Genomic DNA, 14,591 nt, shown 5'->3' on the forward strand with positions numbered 1-14,591 from the left:
CACCAGGAAATGTCCGTACTGCACTAGTTTTAAAAAGGCTTCTGCTTCCAACCACAACATGCCATCACACACAAAGACTGCTGACATTCAAAATGAGCTGATAAGTCTTACTATTTTATTCGATCAAAACTGGAAGTGCTAACCCACATTTTACTAAAGTGTCAAAATTCAGGTACAGAAAAACAGTTAGGCTAAGCACTGTCATTTGCGATTCAATTACAAATAATCGAATCACTAAGTTAATTGATGAATGCATCGATCTAAGTTTCACGTTTAATTTTTTAAAAACATTTTCTGACTGCTTGGACAGATTTCATAAAATTTTGCATGGATATTTGTGTAGTTATTCCATATACTAAGAAGTGCATTATTTTCACTGATGTATCTTGGAGACCACTTACCTGGTTTTGTTTAAAATATGCATTTACGTTATTATGATATGCTATTCTATTCTGTACAGTGACCTACTTGATGCCAGTAACTGTGATGTGTTACTTGATGGAGGATTTGTACAGTATGTTACTGGCATACCATGTTTTATGATGCCTGTTAAATTACTGAGAGGTTAACAGTGCCACCTGGTGCATTGCATTGAATTGCGCTGCCATTGTGACCCGGTAGTCAATTGATGTACATGTTTAAGAATCTTGCAAGACAATGCAATTTCACATGCAGATTATTTAAGAAATAGCCTTTTCTGTGCTTGCCAGATATTTACATGCAGGTTGATGAACGCTGTATATCAGTTTGGTAAGTATCTTTTCTCCCTGAACTTGCATATACACAGGGGCTTCGAGGCTCAAGCACTCATGGGGAAAAATAAGCACAAGTTGTATTTTTATGCGATGTCATGTAAAAAAAAACATTGCTCTGAAAGCAAACTTTGAAAAAATAGCTACATTTGAAAGGTCCTGCATACTTCAGCATACCGCTACAGCCCCTACAACCGGTATTTTTGGAGAATCAAAGTAAAATAAAAATTCTTAACAACACTACATTTGCTAATGATGGGTGGAAAGAGGGAAGATTTAATGAACAGACCGCAACAATTAATTAATTGTCTTTCCTTTTTATCCTCAATGGAAAAGAACAGGTATGTAAGATAAAGTAAACTTATACTAAGCGAAATTGGTCTTGTGTTGTATTAAAACGTCGCTAAAATTTTTTGAGAGTCCCGTTGCGTGACTGACTGGTGTCAATACACGTCATTAGAATTTTAGAATCATCCTATCCACACCAGTTCAACTAAGAAAAACTAGAACTACTAAAGAAAATGTATAGAATTTGTATAAACACCCCCACTCCCCTCCTTCTGAAATGGGTTGGGCTTGTTTTGTTCGTTTGTTCTTAGTTTTATTCCAATAAATAAATACCACGTACCACATTTAACATCTTGTAGTTCAGGATGCTGAATTTTAAGGGCCGTTTATCTGTTTGCATTTTATTATAAATTAATTTCTTACTTGCTGTCTATCCTGTCGTAATGTTTTTATTACGTAGGTGCTTAATACGTGTTATGAAACGTGCCTTTACATTTCATTACGTTTATAGTAGTGCTGGTCCTGAAGGCTGCAGGAGCGAATAAATAAATGCACGTCGCAGAGGAAGCGAACGACACAGATATGCCATAATAATAACGAACTGGCGAAGCTATGGAGATGGTTTGTGTAGAATTGTGTTTCAGTTTGGGTTCGTTGCTGATTGGTGGTTGTACTGGTAAGGTGCTTTGTATTTTTCTTTGCCATCAACAGTATTTATTTCTAAACCTTATATGGTTAATTCATTGGCTGCCTACGAGGGCTTGAGGGGAGGAGAAACTGGGAGTGAGAGAATGAGAGTGAGACATCTGATTGCTTACAAGAATTGAAAAGGGGCGAGATTTGAGAGTTTAAGAGTGAGGCGAGATTGAGAGGGATGGCGATTGAGGGCTGGAGTTTGGGGATGGTGCTTAGTAACAGGTTAGATAATGACAGCAGGACGCGATAGGGGAACGGAGAGTTTTCCCTTCTCGTCGGGTCAGGCAGCATCCTCTGGCTGCTGGGCGACGTAGAGAGGGAGACACAAGAGGAGCAAAGAATTAGATATAAACACTTTCCGCCGGGTCAGGCAGCATCCTCTGACTGCTGGGCGACGTAAAAGTGGGAGAGAAAGAGCAAAGTTTAGACACATAACATACAACAAATCTGACTCTCGCTCCCGACGGGTCAGGCAGCATCCTCTGGCTGCTGGGCGTTTAGTAGAGCGAGAGACAGGAAGGGGACGAACAGGACAAAAGGACAGATCCTTCGCAACTCAGTGCAGCATCCTCAGGCAGCTAAACTGGCAGCTGGGCGGCGTGGAGAGCTTAGGAAAAGTGTCTCAGGTCCGTTTAGGAGAGACGAAAACAGAGAAACCCCCCCCCCCCCCCCTCGGTCAGGTGGAGGCACGGCCTACTGCATGAGGGGGCTGAAATGGTCCTGGACCTGAAATGGAAGAGAGGAGATGGGACAGCAAGGTTGAGGCCTGAAGGCTTAGCGCATAAGCAGCAGAAGAATAGGATGTGGCCGGGGGTCCCCTCAGGCCGGCGAGGAACAGCCGGGCGGCAGTGTTGAGACGAGAGGCCGACCCGGACAGTCGGGGGAGTGAAACTCACTTCCCACCCCGAGGGAGCCCTGTGCGGACGGTGCGATATAGAAAGGAGCAGAGGAGGGGAGGAGGAAGAACAAAAAACAACCACAGACAAGTGAGTGAAAATAGTGCTGGGTTAAAATAGAATGAGAGAGAGATAGACAGGAGGGGCAGCCAATAACATACGAGGAGCAGCGCTGGCCAAGCCCTCATAATTGACGTGGCGAGTGCTGCATTGAGATTGGCTGGAAAGGCTAAATAAGGCTGAACTGGGATCAGCTTCCGCCCGGAAGAGAACTGCGGACGCTTACCGGGCAGAACGCTACAGAGGGAAGGTAAGACTAGCTAAAGAAAAGAACTTAGGAAGAGAAAGAAGCAGCGCAAAGCGGGAGAGAGCCCTCTACGGCATCCCCCAAATTACGCCTAAAGGCTAGCATTTAAAAAAAAAAGATTACTGCAGCAAAAAAATGGTTTGATGAAAGCAAGTTTTGCTTATTTATTCCTTACTTACCAGTCCCACTGATATGTACGGAACAATATATGTAGGCAACAGCTATGAAGTCTTGCATCACCCTATATAATTAACTCATTTTGCTAACTGAGTCAGACTTGTGTTATTCCATTATAATCTGCTCAGTATTTTCATTAAGATTAAAATCATATCAGTAAGGTCCCACTCCCATTGTATTTTGATCTGTCTTGTGACCGGTGTCAGATTACACCAGGAAGTAAGTACGTTTTTTGCTGATCGTTTTAATGACATTGACACTATACACATTACACCAGGAAGTAAGTACGTTTTTTGCTGATCGTTTAAATGACACTGGCACTATACAACAGTATCAGAATGCATTGATTGCTTACTTTTAAGTAACTAATAGTCAATATGTTTTTCAGGAAACTGTGATTTTAAAGTTGGAACTAAGTTTTTATAGATTTCTGTAAAAAAAAAAGTTGCTCGGCATTAAACATATTAATATGACTAATGAATGCTACCTCTTTGCCATCATAATTTTGTTTCGTTGCAGAATTATTCATGACTGGTGGTTGTATTGGTAAGGAGGGTACTTTTTATTTCTTCGCCATATTTCTGAACCTTGTATGATTTTAATAAATAAAAAATACAGCAGCAAGGGTTTTATACCTTACTTATCACGTGCGGAAAAAATGATACGTACTGTATTTAGTTCTGCGTTCTAGTAAAATCTTTGAAGATGAAAACTGTGTTCAGTTACTTTGCTATGAAAGGGTGCATTCATTAAAATTATACTGTGTGAGTATAGGAGTCAGACTTGTGTTATTCCATTAAAATGTGCTTTACATTTTCATTAAGATTAAGATAATAATATCAGTAAGGTCCCACCCCCATTGAATTTGATCTACCAGTACGCTGGCAAATTAAACTAGGAAGTAAGTATATTCAGTGTAATTTGATATAGTTTGTGCCCTGGCAGATTACACCAGGAAGTAAGTATATTCAGTGTAATTTGATATAGTTTGTGCCCTGGCAGATTACACTAGGAAGTGAGAATTAGACAAAATCTTTAATGGAACTAAACCATATGCTGACAAGACTGTTACAGACTACAAAAGCTAAAACTCTTTGAACATTAATTATCACCTTATAGGGAGAATGCACATGCAACCTAATTACATGAAATATAAGCAGAGTGATTTAACTAGAATTACATAACTTGTGGAAGGTAACTTTAATCTACCTCTTGATTTACACAAAGAGATTTTAAGTAAACTTGCTATTTTGATACAATTGGTTATATCTGATACATTGTACATGTTTAAGATTCATTGCTGACTTTAAGATTGATATTCTTTTCTATTTCTGTATTCAATTAACTCTGCTATTAATTAAACCTTTCATGTGTCTGGGGTGGGTGTTCATAGTAATTCCACTATCTCTCTGAATTTAATGTTTCAGATTGGAAATTACTCAATTGTAGTTAAACACTGCCTGTCTTGTCGATTGTATTTTACAGTGGATGTTCTTGTATCAGGTGTCTTTAAAAGCTAAGCAAAATGGAGCAAAAGACGATCAGGACAGTAGCTTTTGCATTCCCTCAAAGCTCTTCACATGTTCAGCCAGGAGTATATAAATGTGATGCAAAAAAATGTGACTGTTGCACCACTTATATAAGGTCTATTAAAAATTTCACCAGCACCACAAAAAAGAAAACGCATCAGATCACAGATATGTTAACATGTAAAACATCAGACGTTATCTATGTTATACAATGTGCACGCCACGAATGTAAGAAGCAGTATGTTGGGAAGACCACATCGGCCTTGAAAAGCAGGTTCAGCGTCCACAAACGTGCCATCAGATATAAACAGAATACATCAGTCGCTGAGCATTTCAACAACAACAATCATTGTTTGGATGACGTCACCATTTTTCCTATTGAGCAAATTTGTGATAAAAAAGCCCTGGGTGAGCGAGAGATGTTTTGGATCCGTGAGCTTGGCACAGAGTATCCTGGTGGGCTCAACCTGGATGTACCCATGGAGGAAGGTATGCGTTTAGTGATAATGATGGGTAATAAGGAACCTTGGAGAAGTGATCTCTAAGGTTATTGTGTTGTTTATTACATAACATATGTAAGCACTAATATATGTAAGCAAAACTGTTAAAAGAAGAAGATATCAAAAAGAACCAAGAAATTAGAACAACATACAATAGCAGTTGAAAATATACCTGCTATTAAGACCACATGATCCCTTCATCAGGTAAAAGTGGATTGAGAATAAATAGTGAAGATGATTACATTTAAATGGAATTAGAACTTGTCAAAATGGAACACAGCTAAATAAAGTTCTGAAAAATGTTGCATTCTGTTCTATACATACAGTATAGTGCAAAAAGCTGTCCACATAGTAATAGAGGTCAGTAAGAAATAAAAGTATAACCATGGCATGTTTTTTAATGAGAGATTGTGGGTAATGTCAAATAATCATTCTGTACTGTGCAACAAATGGTAAAATACTATTTTTGGATATTTTCTAAATTGAATGTTGTGCTAGTCTTAATAAAACTAGTGGTTTAGAGCGTAATGATCCATGTGTTGAATTGTGCAGTATTGTAGTTTTAATATTCTTTTGTTTATTACAGGAAAAAAGAGAAAACATGCAGGTGATTTTGCTCCTCCCAATAAAAAGCAAAAGGTGTACTATGAAGCTGAAGAATCTATGAACCATTGTAAGAACTGTTAAATTCTATCTCCTTGCTATGGTCATTGTAAGGCATAAAGGTTGCATGTTATATACGAGGGTTACAGAATTCTGGTATGCATTATACAAAGGATGTAACAAGGTCAGGGAAGCATGTTATAGACGGTGCATGTTATTATTAAAACGACAGTAATTGAACCTGTTCTCATTGCCTATTTAACAAATATACATGTTACTCGCTACATCAATGCAGTCTGGAAATCTTAATTATGCGTTCTTAAAGCTGTTTCTTTTTATGTTTGTTGAGTTATGGATAAATACTAAAATTAATGGCAGACTTTGTAAAGATGTTTATTTTTCCAGGTTATGAAATGGAGGAAGAAGCCAGGAATATTATATCTCAAGTGTGTGAAAAACTTCAAAACGTGCGCTACAGTGATATGAAAGATAGGGAAGATGTGGAATTCCTGAATAAACTAATGTATGAATAACTATCTCTATCTATCTATCTATCTATCTATCTATCTATCTATCTATCTCTATCTATCTATCTATCTATCTATCTATCTATCCATATATCAATGTTTCCTTTTCTAGCAATAAAATATATTTAAACATTTCTGAACAAATGCAATCATATACACTCATGTTAATTAAAGGTAGCATTTGACCTGACATTATTATTATTATTATTATTATTATTATTATTATTATTATAGTTTTTTTTTAACAGAAAGGAGACGTCGAATTTGAAAGACAAAAATCTGAAAAACAAAATTTACATTGGAGTGTTTGGAAAGACAGGGGCTGGAAAGAGTTCCTTAATAAATGCACTTGTGAATGAAAGAGATCTTCTGCCTGCATCAACATCTGGTGCTTGTACTGCCTGCTTTATTGAAGTTCAGGCTCATGATAAGGCAATGTACAAAGCAGAGATTGATTTTATCACCAAAGAGGTATCTGTGTAATAATAATCATGTTAAGTGTCGTATGACAGAATATAAACAATTGTTTGTTTGCTGTTGTACAGTAAGGTTTTATAGGGCCAGCTTTTCAGAGGGCTGTTGGAGGAATACATAACAACCATTCAGCACAAAGCACAAAGTCTGTTACACTGGATTCTGTATGAAATCAAAGATATAGGGAATTGGTTTAAATATTTAGGTTGACGTTAGGAATTAAAAAAACACCTACTTTTGTACATGCAAAAGTAAATAAAGTATGACTAAATTTAGCATGTTCTCAACTAAGTAAAATACATTTACAGAAACCTATTTACTGTACCATTCTACAAAGTAGTCATCATGATTCTACTTTGTACCATATTCTACATAGTAAGGCTGGCCCAAGATAAAAAATCAGAGGAAATCAATATGATGAGTGTTAGTAATAGCTTCTGTACATTTTTTTCTTGAATAAGTCATAGTTGATCTCTTTATTGAAATGTGTAATCGGGTCTCAATTTGTTTTACATTTAAGGACATGTGTGATTTTGTACAGCGTCCTCTCGCTCATGAAATGCTGCATGAAACATAAAATATGATTAGGTTTACATGAAAAACAGAAATATGGAAATTAAGTCTTTATTACAGGACTGGAAGCAAGAATTACTGTGTCTAGTGGAAAATTGTCAGAAAAATGCAGAAGATGGGGAGTACGAAGATGAGGATTCTGAAGATGATGAATATGAAATGGCAAAAGCAAAAATAAAAGCAGTTTATGGGGAAATAGGGTTAACGCAAACTTATGATGAACTGCAGCGATCAGCAGTAGATATCCCAAACACACACAAGAAAACGGTGACTTCATATTCTGTAAGTACAGTGTTAACTCATTTTAAATAATGTGAAAATCGCAATAATGATATTCAAAGGACTCGGGCAATGTATATGATATCAGAAGGCTAATTTATTTGAATATTTAGGTGTCTTTTAAACTAAGCGTTGGTTGTTTGCAGGCGTGTGATCTTTCAAGTCAGATAAGTGGCTATATAAGGAGTGACACTGAATCACAACAGTACTGGCCCCTAGTGAAAAAGGTGACTGTGTATGTGCCAGGATCTTCGGTTCTTCTGGATCGGATAGTGCTGGTTGACCTCCCTGGAGCTGGAGATGCCAATAAGTGCAGAGATCAAATGTGGAAAGAGGTACCGGTCCATTCTGTTTACCCCTTTCCTCTTTAGATAGCAGGCAGTAAGTTCTTTCACTTTTCAGGTCCTTTGCTTTCATTCATTATTTTTTTAGTGTAGTAGTATTAAGGGAAAGCCATCATTTCCTGGAAATGTATATCTTTCTATTTTATGATGGTTGTTATAATTTAGACCCAGCTTCAGTCATATCCATGTAAGTAGCCTGATTGTGTGAAATTATTGTTTTATTTTACTTTGCACAGTACCTAGGCAAATGCTCGTCTGTGTGGATTGTTAACGATATCACCCGGGCAATCAGTGACAAGACAGCAATGGAAATCCAGAACACAACTATAAGAAATGTAGCTGGTGGTGGAGAGTGCCATAATATTACCTACATTTGCACCAAATCAGATAATATAGACCCACACCACTTGAAAAGGTATTACATTTTAAAAATATGGTTAAAATTGATTGATCATAACTCAATTTAAAATGTAAAATAATTGTATATATTTTATTCTCAGGCAATATAACCTGACAGATGAAGAACTTGGAATAACAGTATGTAATTTTTACTATAGAGAACTACAGATACTTAGGATTATAATTAGCTAAATGTGTTACATTTTTTGGTGAACATGACATTGACTTGAATTAATATGCTTGTCAGGTAATGTGGTTTGTAAGTTGTACTGTAAAGGAACAATATTTCTTGTTTGACACACACAAAATGAATTTATTAAAGTTTAAGTATTATAGTTTTAATTCACTGTAACTTTATGCAGACTGTTCAATCTTACAGTATTTTTCAAAATGAATTATTTACAGATCTCCAACGATAAGAAAGTAAAGAATAAGTGCATACTATTCAGAAATAACAAGGTTAAAGAACTTGTGAAGAAAAACTTCAATGAAAAAGTAAAGGTGAGATTTGCCTGTTTAATGAGTTCTCAACAGCACTAATGCCAGCTTTCTACTGAAAGCATCGGAAAATAGCTTTCCATTTTCACATTTGGAGAAGACGCCTCCAGCACAATCACTGTTCCCTGTACAGTTACCTGAGGCACACATGACAGACAAGACACCATAAACTTTGAGCATCTTCAAAAAAGGTTTCATGAACACCTGCTTAAATATATTTTAAGTTACATATACTGTATATATATTTGTATTCAAGAAACTGTAATTCTCTGTAACTGTAATTCTGTAATTACAGTTACTTCTCTGTAAACTGTAATTCTCTGTAGTGTCTTTTCTGTATATTGCTATTGTATTTATTCATTTTTTCAGAAAAAGCTCCTTGGTACTGATGTGAACAGCACTGAGTTTTTTAAGGTATTCACAGTCAGTTCTGCAGACTTTTGGAATAATGAAGAAAAAAAAGAACATATCCTCGATCGTGATGAAACTGGTATGACTCAAGACTCTCTTGTATTGTGTATCTTATGGAATACATGTCAGCTGCACTATTTATATAAATAATTATTCAGTCATGTGAGACCGCCTATTTGTAGTAAAGTATGAAAAGATAAAAACAAAACCTGAAATATCTGGCCATGTTCACAAAACTTAAATGACTGTTAAAGGAATGTTTTTTTGATAGTGATGAATCTAAAATTGTTTAAAGAACTGATTTCATTAATCTAAGGGGATTTAAAAACAGTCAAACAAAACAAGTCTTTCTCAGGAGTGTTCATCATTTTATTTCATTTCAATTCACTGTTCTAGAATTGCCAGCACTTAAAGAACATATCAAGGATCTATATGTCAGCCACTCTCAGAAAGCAGTAAAAGACTACGTATCTCAAGTCTCTGGGATTGTTTCTTTTCTTCACATTCCAAAGGAAAACACAAGCACTCAGGTATCATTTTCTTTTGTTAATATTCATAAACTTGTTACACCATACATACATTATGATACGTATACAACAAAATAATGAATTTGTACATGTTTTAAAATTAAGCGATTCATATGACAATGTAACGTTTTAAATCAAACCATTAGTCTATTAACTGTTTCAGACTGAAGACTTGAAGGATAAACTATTCTCAGAACTGAAACAGAAATTTGAGACTAGACTTCAAGATCTGGCCAAATTTTTCGACGGTGTTTACACAAAAATGACGAACAACTTGGATGAAGGTGTGAAGAACGCTGAGAAACAATGCCTCATAAATGCTCTCAAAGTCCTTAAGCCTGTAAGTGAATTCAGCTTTTTTTCTATAATTATTATTTTTAAAACAAATAATTACTTATGTCAGCTGGCAACTTCATATTTGAAGTGTTGTAGACACTTCTTGGCCACAATCCATTGGCACCCTTCACTTTGACCTGTGACCTAAGATGGCCACCACATTGGAGTCATTTGACTTTTTGGTTTCTGGATAATTAGACCCAACAATCTGAGATATTGGCTTCATACACATATGTATTCTGTGATTCGCTAGGTGAGCAACTCCCCACACAGCTCAGGAGAACTGAAGGATCACAGGGCTTATTTCCTCTCAGGAGGGCGAGTAATTGGGATTCTGCTACTAGGGATGCTCCCATTTCTAGCCAATCTCATTTTTCTTTTCACACTGAGTTAATGTATAAAGTTCGTCTATTAGTGGCTTAATGCGCCAAATTTGATGAGATTTCACTTTGTATTATTTTTCTTAATGTTTATTGTTAGGACATGTATATAAATACTAACATTTTCAAACTGTACAAATACTTATAAATACTGTAATTCAAACAAGGCATTGTGTTAATTGGCATGAATATATTTTTTGTTTTTTGTACAGAAAAAGACAAAATATAGTGGATACCATAAGACACTTAAGGCTTTATGTAGGTGTTCCGGATACTACAGATCCCGTGATGGTAAAATTGTAGATTTGAACTATGCTTTAGTCTTACCCATGTATGCTGCTATGGATAACAGTTTCGTCAGCTGTTTTCGGTAAGCGTGTGTGTTTCACTTTATTAGTTGGGCAGAAAGAATTGTGGTTTAATTGTTGTGTACGTAACGTTAAAAAAAAAAAAAAATCCTGAATCCTTATCAAAGGATGTTTCAGACAATGTGTCTGGATTCAGTGCAATAGGTATTGATTTTCAAATGAAACATTTATTAATTATATATATATATATATATATATATATATATATATATATATATATATATATATATATAACCCTCCACCCAGTGAACCGAGGAGTTTGTATCAATTGATCCACTATTAGACCCAGTATGTGCTTATTCAAATGATCATATTATAATTATAGGTTGAATCAAAACTCAAGGAGCTCAATTAAGGGAGCCTTTGATCTTCTTCAAAATGATTTGATTATAATTGACAAGAGAAAACATGCTGCCGTCGAGCTGCGTCTGACGTACATCAAAACAGAGGTAAGAAGAAAAAAAATCACTTCCAGTTTTGCAAAACATAATACATTTTATCAAATACTATTAAAGATTTTACAAAAACTCCATGGAACGTACTATAGATTCTGCTGTTTGCCGTTTTTCATTTTCATTTTTAAACATAACTAGTTTGGATGGCTCAGCATACTATGCCATTTTTTCCCCATGATATGATGTTTGGCTAGGTACCAGTGGTGTCTATTTATTTGGGTTTATCTTGCTCTAGGCTGTCTCAGAGAAGACTACAGACATTACCAGAATAATTAAATAAAACCCTTTGAAGATGATTCATGAGGGGTTGAGTTTATTCTAACCTGAGAGTTGAACTTCTTTTAAAATCAGACTTTACAGTTTCGTTTGTAATGCTTTTAGAAACACCTTTCAGATATACTTTATTTTATATTATTTAGCTCAGAATACTAATAGCTGACTTGGAGACAGAAGTCATTGCAAGAAAGAAAAACATCTACAATTCTATTACCCAGTCTGTCCAGGATACCATGGACCCAGCTTATAAAGGTACAATTCTATTATTTTTGTAAACATTACAATATGTGTTGTTGTAAAAGTTCAGTTTTTAAAGACGAATAGTATAACAATATCAAATTTACAATAAAATCATATTAAATTACAATTACTGTAAAAGTAATTGCCATCATTTACGAAAAATATAATACCATAGAAATGACAGTAAAATTACAAGTATACATGTATAGTAAAAATAATATTGATTACAACTGTGGTGATATTATACTATATAATAAAACACAATAAGCTGCAGTCGAAATGTGTAAATTCATTGCTGTTTATAATCTTGCTTTTTATTAATATTTTTAGAATTTTACCATTCGCTCTTATAGATATATATTTTTTTATATTTAATTTTCAGATGGAGCAGTGATAACTGGAAGTGAATTAGTTACCAGAATTCAAAGCAGGCTTGAAGAACATGTAGAATCATATAAACTGTCCATGTTCAGGGAAGCAAAGAAAAGAGTGATGTTCCAGTTCAAGCAACTGAAGGTTTGTCAAGTCTGGATATTCTGCCGTTAAATGTCCAGAGCTCCAGTCAAAACGTGCACATTTATTGCTGTTTAAAAATCATGCTTTTTATTAATATTATTGGAACTTTACCATTCACTGTTAGATATTTAAAAAATATGTAGTTATTGTGTCATTTAATATTGAAATAAGCAGAATTAAACTGTGAAACAAATGTGATAATTTTTGTTGAAAATGAACTGTAGAAAGAAACTAAGCCAAGTTGACAAACTTTTTGGTCAGTGCCACTCATTTTTAATTATGAAATGTATAGAGAATATGCCATGAACATTCATATACTGTAGCTACCCTAACTCATCTGCATGGTAATCTATTACTTTACACTGCAGTACGGAGTGGGCAGTGTAGAGCTCCTCCCTAACAGGTGATCTGGATGTAGTGAAATTCATTCTTCAGATCCAGTGTTTTGTAATTACTAAATATCCTTATGGAAGTCAAAATGTAGATCAAAGTTTACTTCCATCTTTAAAATATTATTTATTTTAATAAATAGTTGGGTTTAAATGATACAGTTATGTCAAAATGAAAACCTTTTAATCCAAAGTATCTGTCACTATATCTTCTATTCCCAGTCACTACTATTTTTTTTTTTAAATCCCTCTAGGACTATGTGATTCATACTTTGAAGAAAGAAATGGGCATGTCAATGAAACTGGCACTGACTCAGTTTCCCACAGATGTCACTTTCCCAGGTAAAAATAATATAAGGACATGCAGCTTTTATATTTAAATTAATATTATGAATAATCAGATATAGAAATGGACTGAAAGAATACAAATGCTTATTTCACAAAAATAGGTTATGAGGTGAAGTAAGCATGTTATCATACAATTTCATCTGGAAAACTCTTCTGTTGCTGGTCTTTTTTTATTTTATTAGCTCAACAAGCTTGTTTTGAGTGTAAAATAATGTCTTAATCAAAGTCATGCAGCTTGACATTAGCAGCCAGTAAGTGGCAGGTAATGTCCTCAATTGCTGCAGCCGTTTGTTATTTCTAAGATGTGTTTTCTTAAATATCTTTCTGTTACATTTATATTTTAGATGTTGAAGATGAACTCAAGAAGATGAAGGGAATTTGTAAAGCTTTGGAGCTAGACGTATTTCAAGATTAAAAACATTCCACCATGTGTTTGAACAAACAAACTTGCAGGGGTTGTTCAGTCAAAAACGACAGATGAAGCGCTTACTGAATACTAATGAAAGTTTTGATTTACCAAACTCTAAATTAGCAAGATGTCCTGAAAAAAAGAGAAAGCTGCCTGACGAGACTATAAAAGGAAAATTGCAAACAAAAAATAAGATGGATTATGAACTACTTTGCTTCTGTGTAGTACTAAACTGATTCTACTTTTAATCTTTTTTATAATGACGAGAGCAGTGGTGATTTAAAATGACATTTAGCAACTGGTTATGGGATTTTTAAAAGTTTTATGTTGTCTATATAATAATGGTTAAAGTAGTATTTTCTAGAAGATAAATGATCAGGGAACAGGGAGAAAAGAATAATCAGAAACTGATTTTTAAAAAATTACAGCATAGCTTGCAAAAATATAGCAATAGAATTAAGAGAAATGTTGTGTGAGCTATGTGACTATTTTAGATGGGTCCAGCTGGTGATTTGTGGCCCCTTAAATGTGTGGTAAAGGGTGCTGAGTATATGATGTTGTTTTTAATTATTTGTCTTTTAGTGATCTGATATAAAATTGCATCCTGTTTTTATTATAAAAATGTGCTTGATAATGACTGACTGCTAATTATTTTAATCTACAATATTTACATTTGTATTAGCAGTTTATTTTTGCCTCATCAAATGCTTGATTTCTTTTAACAGCATTATTATACTTTCCCTTATTAAATCTTCTTTATATAACCAAAACATAATAAAATTAATCTGTAAAATTGTGTGGTTTATTTTCATAATAATGCATTTGTATTTCACTGTCAGTATTTAGATCTGTCTACATCATAAAAATATACCTTGCCTTTAAAGCGAATTTGTCTTATGATAGTGGAATTATTTCTGTGAACACTTTGGAAGTTTTTATGAAGAATCCTGTCATGCCATTTCACGAAAGTGTGGCAATAGGGTCTACATTCTTTATACATACTGTAGTAATTATAACGCTTGAGTCTGAAAATACACAATCAGATGCTAACAGGTGAGAATGACATTTGCTTTTAGAAATTTAGCAAATGTGCC

At 34.7% G+C, this 14,591-nt stretch overlaps 1 protein-coding gene across 8 annotated transcripts; it reads left to right on the forward strand.

The window, feature by feature from the left end:
- Nucleotides 1-1,550: 1,550 nt before the first annotated feature.
- Nucleotides 1,551-14,290, forward strand: LOC117413122 (nuclear GTPase SLIP-GC-like). Of its 8 annotated transcripts, none has more exons than XM_058997436.1 (20): nt 1,551-2,722; nt 3,636-3,662; nt 4,602-5,134; nt 5,732-5,818; nt 6,154-6,271; nt 6,524-6,746; nt 7,383-7,604; nt 7,748-7,936; nt 8,182-8,360; nt 8,446-8,482; nt 8,750-8,845; nt 9,212-9,332; nt 9,650-9,783; nt 9,944-10,120; nt 10,709-10,866; nt 11,190-11,313; nt 11,739-11,847; nt 12,218-12,351; nt 12,995-13,082; nt 13,433-14,290. In XM_058997436.1, the coding sequence occupies exons 3-20, from the start codon at nt 4,642-4,644 to the stop codon at nt 13,501-13,503; spliced, it is 2,760 nt and encodes a 919-aa protein (XP_058853419.1). In that variant the 5' UTR covers nt 1,551-2,722; nt 3,636-3,662; nt 4,602-4,641; the 3' UTR covers nt 13,504-14,290. The 8 variants fall into 8 exon arrangements, with proteins under 8 accessions (XP_058853419.1, XP_058853422.1, XP_058853421.1 ...); XM_058997438.1 differs by lacking the exon at nt 1,551-2,722 and adding an exon at nt 2,784-2,942 and having other exon boundaries at nt 3,636-3,671; XM_058997434.1 differs by lacking the exon at nt 1,551-2,722 and adding an exon at nt 2,784-2,942.
- The last annotated feature ends 301 nt before the right edge of the window (nt 14,291-14,591 follow it).

Source organism: Acipenser ruthenus, chromosome 23, assembly GCF_902713425.1.
Source record: "Acipenser ruthenus chromosome 23, fAciRut3.2 maternal haplotype, whole genome shotgun sequence".
Taxonomy (NCBI): Eukaryota; Metazoa; Chordata; class Actinopteri; order Acipenseriformes; family Acipenseridae; genus Acipenser; species Acipenser ruthenus.